Source organism: Carcharodon carcharias, chromosome 1 (genome assembly GCF_017639515.1).
Source record: "Carcharodon carcharias isolate sCarCar2 chromosome 1, sCarCar2.pri, whole genome shotgun sequence".
Taxonomy (NCBI): Eukaryota; Metazoa; Chordata; class Chondrichthyes; order Lamniformes; family Lamnidae; genus Carcharodon; species Carcharodon carcharias.
In genome coordinates this window covers 123651701-123670779 of record NC_054467.1, presented here as the reverse complement: position 1 = coordinate 123670779, position 19079 = coordinate 123651701, and the positions used below count along the sequence as shown (strand labels likewise).

The 19079-nt window shown below is 45.3% G+C and overlaps 1 protein-coding gene across 1 annotated transcript in view; it reads left to right on the top strand.

The window, feature by feature from the left end:
• The first annotated feature begins 1826 nt into the window (after window positions 1-1826).
• The window catches only part of LOC121281295 (chondroadherin-like), a 50708-nt gene continuing 33455 nt past the window's right edge, over window positions 1827-19079 (top strand). The window contains exons 1-2 of the mRNA XM_041194168.1: window positions 1827-2374; window positions 3959-4145. Of these exons, the coding sequence (XP_041050102.1) occupies window positions 2171-2374; window positions 3959-4145 (391 nt within the window). The 5' untranslated portion in view covers window positions 1827-2170. The remainder of the gene's footprint in view (window positions 2375-3958; window positions 4146-19079) is intronic.

The following is a 19079-nucleotide window of genomic DNA, read 5'->3' as shown; positions in this document are numbered from 1 at the left end:
TTCGTACCTTTCTCTCTTTGCCTTGCCTCTACTCTTTGGTTTACCACATCTTCCCAAATTTGATCCCTTGCCCCCACTAATTAGTTTAAAACTCTCTCTACTTCCCTAGTTATGCAGCTTGCAAGAACACCGGCTCCAGCATGGTTCAGGTTAGACCATCCCAAAAGTACAGGTCCCACTTCCCCCAATACTGATGCAATGCTATTGCAAACAGGCAGAGCCAACATGATTTTGTGAAAGAGAATTCATGTTTGACTAATTTATTAGTGTTCTTTGAGGAAATAACAGACAACATGGATAAAAGGAAATTGGTAGATCTAGTGTACTTGGATTTCCAAAAGGCATTTGTTAAGCTGCCACATCAAAGGTTACTCTGCAAAATAAGAGCTCATGATGTAGTGTAACAGATTATCAAGACTAGAGGATTGGTTAGCTAAGAGGAATCAGATAGTGGGGATAAATACATTGGAAGTTGTAATTTCCAGGTTTGCAAGCTGTAACTAGCAGAGTGCCACAGGGGTCAGTGCTAGGGCCTTAACTATTTGCAATCTATATCAATAACTTGGATGAAGGGACCAAATGTGTGGTAGCTAAATTTGCTGATGATGCAAGGATAGGTCGGAGAGTAAGCTGTGAAGAGGACATAGTGAATCCGCAAAGGGATATAAACAGGTTAATTGAATGGGCAAAACTTTGGCAGATGGAGTATAATGTAGGAAAATATGAACTTGTCCATTTTGACAGGAAGAAAGAAAAGCAGCATATTATCTTAATGAAGATAGATTGCAGAACTCTGAGGTGCAGAGGGACCTGGGTGTCCTGGTACATGAATCACAAAAAGTTAATATGCAGGTACGGCAAGTGATTAAGAAGATAAATGGAATGTTGTCAATTTTGCAAGGGAAGTGAAATAAAAAAATAGGGAAGTTTTGCTACTTTTATACAGGGCTTTGGTGAGACCACATCTGGAATACTGTGTACAGTTTTGGTCTTCTTACTTAAGAAAGGATATAATTGCATTAGAAGTTGTTCAGAGAAGGTTCATGCTACTGATTCCTGGAATGAAAGGTTATCTTATGAGGAAAGGTTGGACAGGTTGGGCCTGTGTCCATTGGAGTTTAAAGAACGTGATCTTATTGAAACATATAAGATCCTGAAGGGACTTGACAGGGTAAATGCTGAAAGGATGTTTCCCATTGTGGGAAAGACTAGAACTAACGGATACAGTTTAAAAAGAAGGGGCTCCCATTTAAGATGGAGATGAGTAGAATTTTTTTCTTTCAGAGGGTCATTAGTCTGTGGAATTCTCTGCCTCAGACAGCAGTGGAGGGACGGTCATTGGATATTTTTAAGGCTGAGTTAGATTCTTGATTGACAAGGAAGTCAAAGGTTATAGGGGGTAGACAGGAAAGTGGAGCTGAAAGTAGAGGCTGCATCTTATCAAATGATGAAGCAGCCTCAAGGGCCTAAATCATATGTTCATATGTTGATCGAGGCTGCTTGCCATGCTGGATTATGTCTACTCTGATTTAGACATGATGCAGGGTGAGCCTGTTATCTGTACCTGCCAGAATGAAGACTGAACAAAATGTATGAAATAGCCGAATTATTGTTGTGGAAATTGGCTAATACCCAGAAATATAACAAACATCAAGAACCAGAATCATGTTGAATAGTGCAATTAAAAGAACAGATGGAAGCCAAGTTTCAAAGCTGTTATCGGGAACATTTGAAATGAAAGAAGTTCAGAATTGTTGGTATTAATGCCTAAACACATCCCCCGTTTCTTGGACTTGCAGAAGGTCAACAGTTGAGCTACAAACAGTATAGCTTTGTTCTTGAGCAGTGGATTTTAAGGAGCAAGCTGTACTTATCAAGTTCTGTAGGCTCAGCTGCATCCACTGCTGAAAACCTAATTTAATATTTTTCTTGTAGAGAATTTCTATACACTACTGCTGGTTTTGCAGAGCAAGATCAAGGCAGCTGTTACATTCAACAAATTGGATATCAATCCTTCCAGAACATCAAAAAATACTGCCAAGTAAAAGGTTACCGTTGAACCAAAGCTGATAAAGCCAAAATTATAACAAAAAATCTGGACAAATCTTTGTTTTTACAAAACTGGCTGATCATTCTAACTAGGGATTTGAAAAGACAGACCTACAGGAACATGGATTCTGCTCTCCTTTTCTATACGTTTGTCTGTTTTTCATCTGCTGCCTCAGTGGAAACCTTCATGACATATTCAACCCAATGTCCACCGAAACTAAAACTGAATGAAGCCATTACTAAAAATATATCTGTTCTGAACCTCAGTGGCCTCAGACTCAGGAGAAGCTATCATGACTGCCTGAGGCACTACAACCAATTACAGGTGAGGAGCTGCAGTTTCTTCATCTTAAGTTAATAGTTTTTTATATATTGAAGAAAAGATTTTAGTTTCTTTAAAGCATATTGTATTATTTTAAATAGTGTGCTCCTTTTGTAATTTCACAATTACAGGAATTAAGTTACATTGGAAGTTAACCTTCTGTATTTAAAATACCATAAAGTGCTGTATAATTTTTTTCAGAGTTAAGGCAGCTGGAATACTTGGAACAACTTTAAAAGGTTTTTGATCAAAGTAGCAGTGGTTGAATAATTACTTAGAGAACCAGAGTAACAAATAATGTGTTTCTATGTACTCCCAAAATGCTGTGTTCAGAATGTGATCCATCTTCCAGAAATATTCCAAGAACAAAATGTGTTGCCTGTTTTGGGGTATGTAAGTGTGGATCTGATTGTATTGTGAAGCTTAAACCTAAGCTACTGTTATTGCTCAAAATGAAGGAAAGTGCAAATTTAATTATGGCAAAATCCAATGTGCCTTTTTTTTTAATTCCCAGGAGGTATAATTGCACTTTTTTTTATTTATTCATGGGCTGGGGCATCACTGACTAGACCAGCATTTACTAACCATCCCTAATTGCCCTTGAGAACTGAATGACTTGCTAGGCCATTTCAGAGTCAATCACAATGCTTTGGGGTCTGGAATCACATATAGGCCAGATCAGGTAAGGATGGCAGATTTCCTTCCCTGAAGGGCATTATTAAACCAGGTGGGTCTTTATGACAATCAACAGATTCTTCACTTAATTCAAATTTCACCATCGACCATGGTGGGATTCAAGTCCAGCCCTCTGGATTACTAGGCTGGTGACAATATCACTATGCCACCACCACCACCTCCCCTTTGTCGTGGTAGTGTATAAACACTGATCATGTTCATATGAAATTATGTTGCTCATTATTTTAATAGATCCATTAAACCATTTAGAATAAATAGGATAATACCCCTACAAGAAGAAGGGGCTAAAGAAAGAATTTCGTGCAAAGCTGTTTGTAGATAATTTGTCATCAAATGGATTTTCCAGAGGATTAAAAATTGAGGTTAGATTTGAGGAAAGTTCTTGTCAGGCTTATTTATAAACAGCAAACTAAAGTTAGAAAGTAAACACTTAACAGAATGTTACCTACAACAAGCCTGGCAATTAATGCAGATCTACATGACATACAAATGTAAATTTTAAAATTGCTATGGTATGAGGGTCTGTATGCTGAGAGCACAAATCAGAAATTCTGGGGGCAGAGGCCGATTCACATGATTGGAAGAAAATTTTGCACATATTGCACTCGCCCACGGACTCTTCAGATAACCCCAGACTCCTCTAGTCTATTTGATGTTTATTTTCCTTTGCAGAGGAATGGTGATAAATGACTGCAACAACATTGTGCAGGGTAGTTCGTCATGTTTATCAGAAACAATACAGTAACCCACACTGTGATCTGGAAAGTGAAAGTTATCAATTGTTCTCCTGTCAAAACACTAAAGATAGATGTGGAGTTAGAAATGTTCATCAAGCTTATATTTAACGTCAAATAGATTTTGTTAATGTGCTTCTTTCATGTTTGGTTCCAGGTGCTCCTTCTGAATAGTTCTAATTTAGAGGCTGTAGAGGAGACAGCATTTACAAGCATATCCAGTCTTAAGCAACTCTATCTACATGACAACAGGTTAATAGAGTTTCCTTCAAAACCAATGGCTCCACTCACTTTGCTTCAAGTCCTAGTTATCAGCAACAATTACATCAAAGAAATTAAATCAGGTATGTCTATCTACCCATCTACACTGACAAAAGGGTTATTTTTGACACAAGTGACAAGTGACTTAACCACAAATTTCTCTCTCAAACAGCACCACCAAAATAGACTAACTGATCATGGAATGTTACTAGGGCAGACATGATTTTTCGCTTTTATTCTTCCATCAGGTAGAGGCAAGGCCAAAAATTGCTGCCTATCCCTAATGCCTTGAACTGAGTGGCTTATTCGACTATTTCAGAGGGCAGTTTCCAGAAGGCATTTGATAATGTGCTACATCAAAGGTTATTGCGGAAAACAAAAGCTCATAGTATTAAGAGGTAACATATAGGCATGGATAGAAGATTGGCTGGCTAACAGGAAGCAGAGAGTTGGCATAAATGGGACTTTTTCTGGTTGGCAAGATATAACAAGTAGCATACCATTGGGATCAGTACTGTGACCTCAACTGTTTACAATTTATATAAATGACTTGGATGAAGGGATGGATGGGATGATTGCCAAATTTACTGCTGACACAAAGATAGGTGGGAAAGTAAGTCATGAAGAGGACATAAGGAGGCTACAAAAATATATAAGTAGATTAAGTGAGTGGGCAAAGATCTGCCAAATGGAGTATAATGTGGGAAAATGTGAAATTGTCCACTTTGGCAGGCAGAATATAAGAGAGGCATATTATCTAAATGGTGAGAGATTGCAGAGCTCGGAGATGCAGAGAGATCCGAGTGTCTTAGTGCATGAATCGCAAAGGGCTAATATGCAAGTACAGCAAGTAATTAGGATAGCCAATAGAATGTTATCATTTATTGCAAGGGGAATTGAATACAAAAGTAGGGACGTTATGCTTCAGTTATACAGAGCACTAGTGAGAGCACACCTGGAATACTGCGTACAGTATTGGTCTCCTCATTTAAGGAAGGATGCAAATGCATTGGAAGCAGTTCAGAGAAGATTTGCCAGACTAATACCTGGAATGGGTGGGTTGTCTCATGAGGAAAGGTTGGACAGGCTGGGTTTGTACCCACTGGAGTTTAGAAGAGTAAGAGGTAACTTGATTGAAATATGTAAGTTCTAGAGAGGTCTTGACAGGGTGGATGTGGAGAGGATGTTTCCTCTTGTGGGAGAATCTAGAACTAAGGGTCACTGTTTAAAAATAAGACATTGCCCCTCAGAGTCTTTGGAACTCTCTTTCTGAAAAGACAGTGGAAGCAGAGTCTTTGAATATTTTTAAGGCAGTGGTGGATAGATTCTTGGTAAAAAATGGGGTGATAGGCCATCGGGGATAGATGGAATGCAGATTTGAGGTTAATATCAGATCAGCCATGATCTTATTAAATTGTTGTGCAGGGGTTGATTGGTTTACTTCTTGTTTGTATGTTCACTTAAGCATTGCTGTGGTTCTGGAGTCACGTGTAGGAACTGATGTCCCCAGATCCATTAGCCTGGGCCTATGGATTACTAGTCAAGTGACATTACTACTACACCATGGTCTCCCATTAATGACTCCATTATAGCACTTCAGAAAAGTAACTGATTAAAATTGGTTTAAACTACACTGAAAAGTTTCAATGTGATAAAGTAAATTTTATGATATTTTAATTCCAACAAATTAATATTTCTTTCAATATTGAGTAATATGCTCACAGTAAGTTTACTTTCATTTGTTACAAAAGAAAGGGCTTGCATTTATGCATTATGACTTCAGGATGTCCCAAAGTGCTTTAAAGTCAATTACTTACTTTTTAAGTTGTAATATAAGGAAAACTACATCAAAAAATCCACAGTAAATTCAAGTATTTATAGAGTATAATTTGATGCAGCAGGCCTAATTAAATTACAGCTACATGCTTACAAATTACAGGACTAAAGTCATCAATTGGTTCTCAGACTCTGAGAGAGATACAAGTTCAATTTGAGTTTCATATGGAATTTGCTCATTGAGGTGAAGCTAAGTTCTGTTTGACCTACAAATATCACTGCACTTTCTGTGTTAAATAGGCCAACTGAACTAGCATTGCTCAGACACTGCATTTATCACACTCTTTCTGTGGAATCATCCCAGATTTGTACTAAGTGCGGTAGTGGGCGGGTTTTTACCTGCCTGCCACAAAGGTGGCTTCTCACACCATATCGTCCCAAATGCACCACATTAATTATGCTTTCCCGGGAAGCACGACGTTTCTGCACTGGAGTGCTGCTTTGGGCTGCAGTCGAGTGCTTAAGTTGGAGTTTAGTGACTGAGGATATTTAAGGGTTAATTTCTAACTAAAGTCTAGTCTTTCTTTAATTTAGTAATTAACTAAAAGTTGCTGTTTGGGTTGGAAGAATGTGAGTTTTAGGACTGCATTAAAACAGGGTTTATACAGGCTCTGCATGCAGCTACAACTAGTTAATTCGATAACTGGCTTAAACAGGTTTTCAGAGGCTAGATTCAGAGAGTATAAAAACAGGCCACCTTAAAGTGCTGACTTTGTCTGCACTGGAGTGCTGCTTTGGGCTGCAGTCGAGTGTTTAAGTTGGAGTTTGGTGACTGAATGAGTTTGGTGATGAGGGAACGAGCTGATCCTTTGAGCACCGTGAGTACGGTCAGGTAAGCGTTTACTACTTTTATCACTTATAGTTTTTAAGGTCTTATTTTGTGGTTCATCGTTTGTAAGGTCTATATTCTGTAACAACGAGGAGCAGGGAAGAAGGGCCCTGGAGTAATTGATATCATTTGATATTAAGTATCTTCCAAAAGGTTTAATTTAATTTAAAGGGATAAGTCATGGTAGGAGAGCTGAAAGCCGTGATGTGCTCCTCCTGTTCTATGTGGGAAGCCGGGAACATTTCCATGTGTGTGGGACGTGTCTCCAGCTGCAGCTCCTGGAAACCTGGGGCGGTGGCTGTGGACACTGTGGAGCATCTGCAATGCAGAGAGTATCGTGGATAGCAAGTATAGAGAGGTGGTCACACCGTAGCCTAAGAGTCCACAGGCAGGAAGGGAATGGGTGACTACCAGGCAGAGCAAGAGGACTAGGCAGGCAGTGCAGGAATCTCCTGGGTCTATTCCCCAGTAAAATGGATATACCGCTTTGGATACTGTTGAGGGGAATGGCCTCTCGGGGAAAGCAGCAACAGCCAAATTCATTGCACCATGGTTGGCTCTGCTGTACAGGGGAGGAGTGAAATGTGTAGGAATGCAATAGTTATAGGGGATTCAATTGTAAGGGAAATAGATAGGGATTTCTGTGGCTGCAAACGAGACTCCAGGATGGTATGTTGCCTCGCTGGTGCTAAGGTCAAGAATGTCTCAGAGTGGCTACAGGAAATTCTGAAGGGGGATGGTGAACAGCCTGTGGTCGTGGTACAAATTGGTACAAACGACATAGGTAAAAAAAAGGGATGAGGTCCTGAAATCAGAATATAGGGAGTTAGGAAGTAAGTTGAAAAGTAGGACCTAGAATATAAAAGCAGGGATGTGTTGCTGAGGCTTTATAAGGCTCTGGTCAGACCACATTTAGAATATTGTGAGCAATTTTTGGCCCTGTATCTCAGGAAGGATGTGCTGGCCCTGGAGAGGGTCCAGAGGAGGTTCACGAGAATGATCCCAGGAATGAAAGGCTTAACATATGAGGAACGTTTGAGGACTCTGGGTCTATACTCGATGGAGTTTAGAAGGATGAGGGGGGATCTGATTGAAACTTACAGAATACTGAAAGGCCTGGATAGAGTGGACGTGGGGAAAATGTTTCCATTAGTAGGAGAGACTAGGACCCGAGGGCACAGCCTCAGAGTAAAGGGAAGACCTTTTAGAACAGAGATGAGGAGAAACTTCTTTAGCCAGAGAGTGGTGAATGTATGAAATTCATTGCCACAGAAGGCTGTGGAGGCCAGGTCATTGAGTGTATTTAAGACTGAGATAGATAGGTTCTTGATTGGTAAGGGGATTAAAGGTTACGGGGAGAAGGTGGGAGAATGGGGTTGAGAAACTTATCAGCCATGATTGAATGGCGGAGCAGACTTGATGGGCTGAATGGCCTAATTTCTGCTCCCATGTCTTATGGTCCTATGGACCTCAAAGGCAGTGATCTCAGGATTACTACCAGTGCCATGTGCTAGTCAGAGCAGAAATAGCAGGATATGTCAGGTGGATATGTGGCTGAAGAGATGGTGTGGAGGGGGAAGGTTTCAGATTCCTCAGACATTGGGACCGGTTCTGGGGGAGGTGGAACCATTACAAACTGGACAGGTTACACCTGGGCAGGACCGGGACTGATGTCCCATGGGGAATATTTGCTAGAGTGGTTGGGGAGGGTTTAAACTAAAATGGCAGAGGGATGGGAACCTCTGCAAGGAGTCAGAGGAGGGGGAATCAAGGACAAGAACAAAAGACAGAAAGGGGAATAAGAAAAGTGATAGGCAGAGAAATCAAGGACAAGAATCAAACAGGGCGTCAGTGAAAAATAGTGGGAACGGGACAAGTAATGTTAAAAAGACAAGCCTTAGGGTTTTGTGGGCTTAACCCGAGGAGCATTTGCAATAAAGTGGATGAATTAACCGCGCAAATAGATGTAAACAGGTATGATATAGCTGGGATTACGGAGACATGGCTGCAAGGTGACCAGGGATGGGAACTGAACATCCAGGGGTATTCAGTATTTAGGAAAGGAAGGCAGACAAAAAGGAAAAGGCAGTGGAGTTGTATTGCTGGTTAAAGAGGAAATTAACGCAATAGTGAGGAAAGATATTATCTCCGACGATGTGGAATCTGTATGGGTAGAACTGAGAAACACTAAGGGGCAAAAAATGTTAGTGGGAGTTGTATGTAGATCCCCAAACAGTAATGGTGATGCTGAGCATGGCATTAAACAGGAAGTTAGAGATGCATGCAACAAAGGAACATCTATAATCATGGGTGATTTTTATCTGCATATAGATTGGGCAAATCAAATTAGTAAAAATACCATACAGGAGGAATTCCTGGAGTGTATACGGGATGGTTTTCTGAACCAATACGTTGAGGAACCAACTAGAGAACAGGCCATCCTAGACTTGGTATTCTGTAATGAGAAAGGAATAATTGGCAATTTAGTTGTGCGAGGCCCCTTGGAGATGAGTGACCATAATTCTTCATCAAGATGGAGAGTGATGTAGTTGATTCTGAAACTATGGTCCTGAATCTTAATAAAGGAAACTATGATGGTACGAGGTGCAAGTTGGCTATGATGGATTGGGAAACATTACTTAAAGGAATGATGATGGATAGGCAATGGCAAACATTCAAAAAGCGCATGGATGAATTGCAACAATTGTTTATTGCTGTCTGGTGCAGAAGTAAAACAGGAATGGTGACCAAACCATGGCTTAAAAGGGAAATTAGAGACAATATTAGATCCAAAGAAGAGGCATACAAATTGGCCAGAAAAAACAACAGATCTGAGGATTGGGAGCAGTTTAGAATTCAGTAAAGGAGGACCAAGGGATTGATTAAGAAGGGGAAAATAGAATACGAGAGTAAGTTTGTGGGGAACATAAAAACTGACTGTAAAAGTTTCTATAGGTATGTGAAGAGAAAAAGATTGATGAAGACAAACATAGGTCCTTTACAGTCTGAAACAGGGGTATATATAATGGGGAACAAAGAAATGGCTGACCAACTAAATACATACTTCGGTTCTGTCTTCACAAAGGAGGACACATATAACATACCAGAAATGTTGGGGAACACAAGGTTTAGTGAGAGGGAGGAACTGAAAGAAATCAGTATTAGTAGGGAAATAGTGTCAGGAAAATTGATGGGATTGAAGGCCAATAAATCCCCAGGGCCTGATAATCTATATCCCAGAGTACTTAAGGAAGTGACCCTAGAAATAATGGATGCATTGGTGGTCACCTTCCGAGATTCTATGGATTCTGGAACAGTTCCTACAGATTGGAGGGTAGCTAATGTAACCCCACTATTTAAAAAGGGAGATAGGGAGAAAACAGGGAATTATAGACCAGTCAGCCTGACGTTGGTAGTGGGGAAAATTCTAGAGTCCATTATAAAAGATTTAATAGCTGAGCACTTGGAAAACAGTGGCAGAATTAGATAGAGTCAGCATGGATTTATGAAAGGGAAATCATGCTTGACAAATCTACTGCAATTTTTCAAGGGTGTAACTAGTAGAGTTGATGAGGAGGAGCCAGTGGATGTGGTTTATTTGGACTTTCAGAAGGCTCTCGATAAAGTCCCACATAAGAGATTAGTGTGTAAAATTAAAGTGCATGGGATTGGGGGTAGTGTATTGAGTTGGGTAGAAAACTGGTTGGCAGTCAGGAAACAAAGAGTAGGAATAAATGGGTCTTTTTCCGAATGGCAGGCAGTGACTGGTGGGGTACCGCAGGGATCGGTGCTGGGACCCTAGCTATTCACAATATATATTAATGATTTAGATGAGGGAACTAAATGTAATATCTCCAAATTTGCAGATGACACAAAGCTAGTTGGGAGGGTGAGCTATGAGGAGGATGCAGGAATGCTTCAGTGTGATTTGGACGAGCTGAGTGAGTGGGCAAATGCATGGCAGATGCAGTATAATGTGGATAAATTTGAGGTTATCCACTTTGGGAGCAAGAGCAGGAAGGCAGATTATTATCTGAATGGCTATAAATTGGGAGAGGGGAATGTGCAACAAGACCTGGGTGTCCTCGTACACCAGTCGCTGAAGGTAAGAATGCAGGTGCAGCAGGTCTTCATAGCGAGAGGATTCGAGTCCAGGAGCAAGGATGTCTTGCTGCAATTATACAGGGCCTTGGTGAGACCACACTTGAAATATTGTGTGCAGTTTTGGTCTCCTTATCTGAGGAAGGATGTTCTTGCTACAGAGGGAGTGCAGTGAAGGTTTACCAGACTGATTCCTGGGATGGCGGGATATGAGGAGAGATTGAGTCAATTAGGATTATATCTGTTGGAATTCAGAAGAATGAGAGGTGATCTCATAGAAACCTATAAAATTGTAACAGGACTAGACAGGGTAGATGCAGGAAGGATGTTCCTATTGGTGGGGGAGTCCAGAACCAGGGGTCACAGTCTGAGGATACGGGGTAGACGATTTAGGACTGAGATGAGGAGAAATTTCTTCACCCAGAGAGTGGTGAGCCTGTGGAATTCGCTATCACAGAAATTAATTGAGGCCAAAACATTGTATGTTTTTAAGAAGGAGTTAGATATAGCTCTTGGAATGAAAGAGATCAAAGGATATGGGGAGAAAGCGGGAACAGGATATTTGATGAGTTGGATGATCAGCCATGATCATAATGAATGGCAGAGCAGGCTCGAAGGGCCAAATGGCCTACTCCTGCTCCTAGTTTCTATGTTTCTATGTTTTCATGGCAGGCAGTCTCTCATTCATCCATCATGCCACCACTTCACCGCTTCATCACACCGGGCACCATTTTTAAAGTCCAGCCACACTCCCGCCTCTCAATGTCTTCAGCCCACAACTGCTGCAAAGAAGACATGGCTCCGAAAGACAAAAAGACTGCAACCCCCAGGTTCAATGACACGTCTGTCAAAGACCTTTTGCACACAGCAAAGGCCCACCATGATGTCCTCTATCCTCGTTCTGGCCACAGAATGGACAGTAACACCACTAAAACAAAAACAGAATTACCTGGAAAAACTCAGCAGGTCTGGCAGCATCGGCGGAGAAGAAAAGAGTTGACGTTTCGAGTCCTCATGACCCTTCGACAGAACCACTAAGCTGGCTTGGGAGGAAGTGCCAGTGATGGTGAGAGCCAACGTCCTTCAAAAGAGGACAGCCACCCAGTGCTGCAAGAGGATGAATATGATCTCCTCCGTTCCACCAGGGTAAGTCACTCTTCTCATTACTCTCAACTCACACACTCACAAACCCATCTCATATCCACAGGCCCTCATTCACTGCCAGTTCAGGGACGTCACCATTCACTCTCTCATACACATTGTTCTCATCACATCCGTGGGACCACTCACCACCCACACATGCCAGGCATTCTTATCATCTGGCCTGGCAGGCACCTTGTTTATACTCTCTCCATCTCTATTCATGCAGGACAAGCTGGCGCACAACAACAGGGAGATATCGCAGACTTGTGGAGGAATGCCTGAAATCAAGGTCATCATTGACTTTGAAAACAGAGCCATCCAGCTGGCCGCCGAGGATCTGGACAGTTCCTGTGCTGATGGTGAGGTCAGCGGAGCTCTATCAACTAAGGGTCCAGCAGTGTAACATCCATCAGACAACCATGCTGTGAGTGATGTGTCCTGTTTCACAGGCCACTGCCATGCACTAAGTATCTCCCCTTGCTTTCGCAGGCACATCTGGGAAACAACTGACAGAGTCCATGACCTGGGGCTTCCAATAAAGCCCCAAAGAAACCTGCAAAGAGGAATCTGAAGGCATTCTCCTTGAGATCCTGTCACTGCGCTCACCCACACCCACCACCAGCACAGAAACATACACCTCGGTGTGGCCTAGCTTTAGAGTAGCCTCGGGACCATAATCTGGTGACCACATCGCACTTTCTGATCCACAGCAGGTGGCGGCAGGGACTTCCCAGGTGTCTGCACTCAGAGGACTGCTGGAGGCCAGAATGTTGCTGAGTCTGAGTCAGATGACGAGCCTCTGGACTTGGTCATATCACAGTGGCTAGAGCTGCAAAGGCAAGCTCGGGAACATCAGGAAGGGATGTCCGCTGCACTCCTCAGATTGCAAGGTACGATGGAGGAGTCCGTCCGTGTTCAGGCTGAGGTGATAGCGCCAGCATTGCAATGCCCTGAAGTCAACATTGGTAGGATGGGGGCTGCTATGGAGTCCATGGTCCAGGACGTCGCTCCTGTGCTGCTGTGTGGGCTGAACTCCATCACTGACGCCATAGTTGGCCTCCAGCAGTGCGTACATGAAAGGGGTGCCTGGCAGCCAGGGTCCCTTGGGCACCTATAGGGAGGAGGATCAGCAGGTGCACCCCACTGGGGACATCCATCCAGGTGACTCTGGGGGTGACCGGCCCATCCGAATCCCGTCTTCCTGTGACCTCAGCAACTCGAGGGTGAGGAGGGTGCCACTGCCACACAGCAGGATCCCAAAAGCAGGCCGGGACCCTCCAGGTCATGGCCTTCCAGAGGATACCATCTAGGTCATTGCTGACAGGGCGTCACAGTCAGCAGGCTGCCTCCACCACTGTGGATGTCCGGGGAGCACCAAGATGTAGTGGCAGGATTAGGAAAGTTCAGAAGATGTAACTCTTTTTGAGTACAAACACGTTTTTCATCTGTTCCTATTCAGATGAAATTACATCGTTTCATAATTTGCCATGGTGAGATTTGAGCTCCTGATCTTGGGGTTACAAGCCCAGTACCATAACCACTTGGCTTCAGAAGATGTAACTCTTTTGAGTACAAACACGTTTCCATCTGTTTCAGATGAAATTACATTGTTTCATAGTTTGCCATTGTGAGATTTGAACTCTTGATAATCTTTTAAAATGAAAACAATTAAACTAAATCAACAAAATTGGGATAAATCAGGCACAGCCCCTAATTCAGGTCAGCTGTAAAACCAAGAACAAAGTTTAAAGGAACCTTACAAACTTTAAATCAAAATGTGATTAAAGGGGTCAACAAAACACCCCAGTCCCCGGGGTGCCCACCAGGCACAGAAGGCCTCGAGAGTGCCAGCAGACACCGCGTGCTCCCTCTCCAGGGACATCCAGCTGCGAACGTAGCCGCGGAAGAGGGACAAACATTCAGGTGGGACTCCCCCATCGATCACCCGCTGCCTGGACCTGTTAATAGCCAACTTGGCCAGGCCCAGGAGCAGGTTCACGAGGAGGTCCTCCTCCTTCCCGACCCCCTTCCGCACCGGGTGCCCATAGATCAGGAGCGTGGGGCTGAAGTGCAAACAAAACATCAATAAAAGGTTTTTCAAATAACTAAAAAGGGAGTGCAGCCTACAACACCCTATATATGCATGGTCCACGGACTAAACAAGACCACAAAAAGGGCATGTGTCCTGAGAGTCCGTGAACCTATGCATCCTCTTATTATAGGGGACTGCTGCATGCAACACCCTCCAACCCAGGTCCCCGATAGAAAGAGGGAGGACACCTCCGTAGAGGGCCTCCCATCGGGGGCCTCCGCCGTCGGACGGCAACAAGGCACGCCAGGGCGTGTCCAGGCAGTGGACAAGGGCGAGAAAATGGAAGGTGTGCAGCAGCAGTCCGTACAAAAAGCTCCTCTTTGCCGTGCCAAAAGGCACGGAGGCCATGTCCCCGAGGCGGCTCATATTGCGGGGCACCAGCACCCGAGGGAGGGTTCGGAGCTTGGGGCCAATGTGGAATTCTGTCTGAACAGGGGAACGCTCAGACGGAAGACCACCGCGCATCTGGGCCACCTGAAGACCCAAAATAACATTGGGTCTGAGCACGACCGTTCTCACATCTTGGATGGCATCGGCTGCGACCTGGACACTCACAGACGCGTGACGCGCCAACTCCTGCGGGAGCATCCAGCCCAGTCCTCCGCCACCCAGCACGTCCCCAATCCTGGTCACCCCTACGGCCACAGCCCTCCTCTCTACCAACCACTGAAAAGGACGGAGGGGCGGATTCCTGAGCAGTGGCTCTCTGACGATAGCCGCTACTCCTGACGGGGGAGAGCTGCGTCGCGAGGCGACCACATTCCAGACTTTGATCAGGTCCTGGTAAAAGACGGGCAACGCCTGCAAGGAGCCACCGAGGCCCCTCTGTTCTATAAACAGGAGCTGCACGTCATAATTCAGGCTGTGCACCTGACGGAGGAAATATGTCGTCAGGGCACACCATCTAGGAGGAGGCTCAACGTAAAGATATCGCTGCAGGCTCTGAAGGCGGAAAGTCGCCACCTGTGTGCGTAGGCACACTAGCGCCTGACCACACTCCCTAAGTGGGAGACTCAGAACCTCAGCAGTGACCCAGTGCAATCTTTTGTCCCAGAAGAAGTCCACTAACAATTTCTGGATTCTTGTGACAAAGTCCGGGGGTGGGGTCAAAGTGACCAGCCGATACCACAACATGGCGGCGATCAGCTGGTTTATGACCAGAACTCGACCCCGGTAAGATAGCACTCGGAGCAGTCCTGTCCAGCGCCGCAGGCGAACGGTGACTTTCGTCTCCAGTTGCTGCCAGTTCGCCGGCCAGGATTCCTTAGCAGGGCAGAGATGGACCCCCAGGTAGAGGAGGCTGGTCCTGCTCCAGGTGAAAGGCCTGAGCTCCTTGAGTAGGGGATCCATTTGCCACTGACCGACCAGGAGTCCAGAACATTTATCCCAGTTGATCCTGGCAGAAGAAGCGGCAGAGTAGACCTCCTGGCACTTGCAAATCCTCCGCAGGTCAGATGGGTCACTAAACATAAGGAGCACGTCATCAGCGTAAGCCTAAAGGACCACCCCGATGCCTGGCCTGCGCAGAACCAATGCCGACAACTTCCTCCGCAAGAGGCACAGGAAAGGCTCCACGCAAATAGAGTACAACTGGCCAGACAGGGGGTAAAAGTAACTCTTTTGAGTAAAAACATGTTCCCCTCTGTTTCAGATGAAGTTACATTGTTTCATAGTTTGCCATTGTGAGATTTGAATTCTTGATCTTGGGATTACAAACCCAGTACCATAACCACTTGGCTATTTAGGCCAAGCTAAGATGTAATGTATTCGAGTACAAACATGTTTCCATATGAAGTTACATTGTTTCATAGTTTGCCATTGTGAGATTGGAACTCTTGATCTTGGGGTTACAAGCCCAGTACCATAACCACTTGGCTATTTAGGCCAAGCCCACTTAAAAGAAACTCTTTCAAGTACAAACACATTTCCATCTGTTTCAGATGAAGTTACATTGTTTCATAGTTTGCCATTGTGAGATTTGAACTCTTGATCTTAGGGTTACAAACCCAGTACCATAACCACTTGGCTTCAGAAGATGTAACTCTTTTGAGTACAAACAGGTTTCCATCTGTTTTTTTTCAGATGAAGTTACATTGCTTCATAGTTTGCCATTGTGAGATTTGAACTCTTGATAATCTTTTAAATGAAAACAATTAAACCAAATCAACAAAATTGGGATAAATCAGGCACAGCCCCTAATTCAGGTCAGCTGTAAAACCAAGGACAAAAATTTAAAGGAACCTTACAAACTTTAAATCAAAATGTGATTAAAGGGGTCAACAAAACACCCCAGTCCCCGCGGTGCCCAACGGGCACGGAAGGCCTCGAGAGTGCCAGCGGACACCACGTGCTCCCTCTCCAGGGACATCCGGCTGCAAACGTAGCCGCGGAAGAGGGACAAACAATCAGGCGGGACTCCCCCGGCGATCGCCCGCTGCCTGGACCTGTTAATGGCCAACTTGGCCAGGCCCAGGAGCAGGTTCACGAGGAGGTCCTCCTCCTTCCCGACCCCCTTCCGCACCGGGTGCCCATAGATCAGGAGCATGGGGCTGAAGTGCAAACAAAACATCAATAAAAGGTTTTTCAAATAACTAAAAAGGGAGTGCAGCCTACAACACCCTATGTATACATGGTCCACAGGCTCCACAAGACCGCAAAAAGGGCACGTGTCCTGAGAGTCCGTGAACCTATGCATCCTCTTATTATAGGGGACTGCTGCATGCAACACCCTCCAACCCAGGTCCCCGATAGAAAGGAGGAGGACACCTCCGTAGAGGGCCTCCCATCAGGGGCCTCCGCCGCTGGACAGCAACAAGGCACGCCAGGGCGTGTCCAGGCAGCGGACAAGGGCGAGAAAATGGAAGGTGTGCAGCAGCAGTCCGTACAAAAAGCCCCTCTTTGCCGTGCCAAAAGGCACGGAGGCCATGTCCCCGAGGCGGCTCATATTGCGGGGCACCAGCACCCGAGGGAGGGTTTGGGGCTTGGGGCCAATGTGGAATTCTGTCCGAACAGGGGAATGTTCAGACGGAAGACCACCGCGCACCTGGGCCACCTCAAGACCCAAAATAACGTCGGGTCCGAGCACAACCGTTCTCAGGTCTTGGATGGCATCGGCTGTGACCTGGACACTCACAGACGCGCGTCGCGCCAACTCCTGCGGGAGCATCCAGCCCAGTCCTCTGCCACCCAGCACGTCCCTGATCCTGGTCACCCCAGCAGCCACAGCCCTCCTCTCCGCCAACCACTGAAAATGACGGAAGGGCAGATTCCTGAGCAGCGGCTCTCTGACGATAGCCTCTACTCCTGACGGGGGAGAGCTGCGTCGCGAGGCGACCACTTTCCAGACTTTGATCACACATTCTCTCTGTGTGCTCTCATCAGCTTTAAGGTGGGGCTGGCCCCCATCTCTTCAACATCTGCGACTAGTGACCCTGTGCTCCTGAATGGGTCAGGTGTTGAAGGTCGACAAAGGATCAGATGCTTCTAAAGTTTCATGGCTGCATCTCTACGATATGATCCTGATAACAGAGCCCTCTGCCAAAAAGGAGTCAGACATTCACAGAAGCAATGTGAAGATTTATGGAGTATCCTCACTGCATGTTGTCATTATCCTCCTGCAATCAAGCGACTATTAGGGCCTCAACTGCATCTCTATGACAAGAGCATTCTCCCAGAGATTATTTGTGCTGCCATAAGCCAGACTGGAGTCAAACATTCACAGATGCAATGTGAGGATATTCAGTGTCTCCTCACTGCATGTTCTCATCATCCTCCATAAATCTAGCAACTATGAGGACCTCCCAAGCATTCCTGCCTCGTGTCTAGCCAGTGCAAGGGCCTTATCCCCTTCATTGTCGCCTTCGAGAATCTCTTCATCCTCATCCCTGTCGATATCCCCCAGATCGGAGGAGACAAGCAGCTTCTCCATCTTCTCTTCAGCCTGTTCCTCTCTCTGTTACAACCTGGAACTGCAAAGGTGCAGCAGACGACGATGCATGACACCCTCTGTGGACTGTATTGCAGGGATCCCCCAGACCAGTCCAGGCACCGGAACCTCATTTTCAGCATCCCGTTGGTTTGCTTCACCAAGTTACAAGTTGCTGCATGAGCTTCATTATAACTTCATTTTGCTGCAGTCTGAGGCCGCTGCACGGGTGTCATCAGCCACATCCTCTGTGGGTAGCCCTTGTCCCCGAGGAACCATTCCTGCAGCTTATGTGGACCCTAGAAGACGTCAGGCATCTGTGACCGACTGAGAATGTAGGTGTCGTGGACGCTCCCTGGAAACTGTGCACAGACCTGCAGGATGTGTTTGTGGTGGTTACACGCCAGCTGCACATTCAGCAAATGGAAGGCCTTGCAATTTGACATAATTGACCGCTTTTTGCCATGGAGATCTGGGTCCACATGAGTGCAGTCAATCACACCCTGCACCTGTAGGAAACCTGAGATCTGGGCAAATCCAATTGCTCTTGTATCCTGGCTCTCCTGGTCCCAGGCAAAATGCAAAGTTGTGTGGCTTCGCAAAGATGGCATCTGTGACCTCATGGATGCATTTGTGTGTGGAGGCTTGTGAAATTCCACAGGGGTCACCTATGGAGCCCTGAAAGGAGCCACCGGCATAGAAATTGAGCATCTTTCATGGCCACTGGTTGTGGATGCCGTCCATGTCCCTGTGGTGCCAAATCCTGCAGTAGCTGGCATATGTGACCGACAAGTTCTCTAGACATGTGCCGTCTTTGGCGACATGGTTCTCGGTCATCTGCAGGAATGGAAGGCAATGTCCATAGGCCCTGGTTGTCACTAGATGTCGGCCAGTGACGGCTCACTGTGGATCTTCAGTGGCATATGCGGGAACCCCAGCCGTCCATTCTTCAAGAGGGTGCTGCTCCTGCCTCTGCACAGCCAAGTGCCTCAGTCACTCTCTGCTCCATTGTTTTCACTCTCTGTAAGCCACGTGGCATACAGCTAGTTCACCAGGCTCCATGATCCTTGTGTACTCCTCCTGTAGGATGA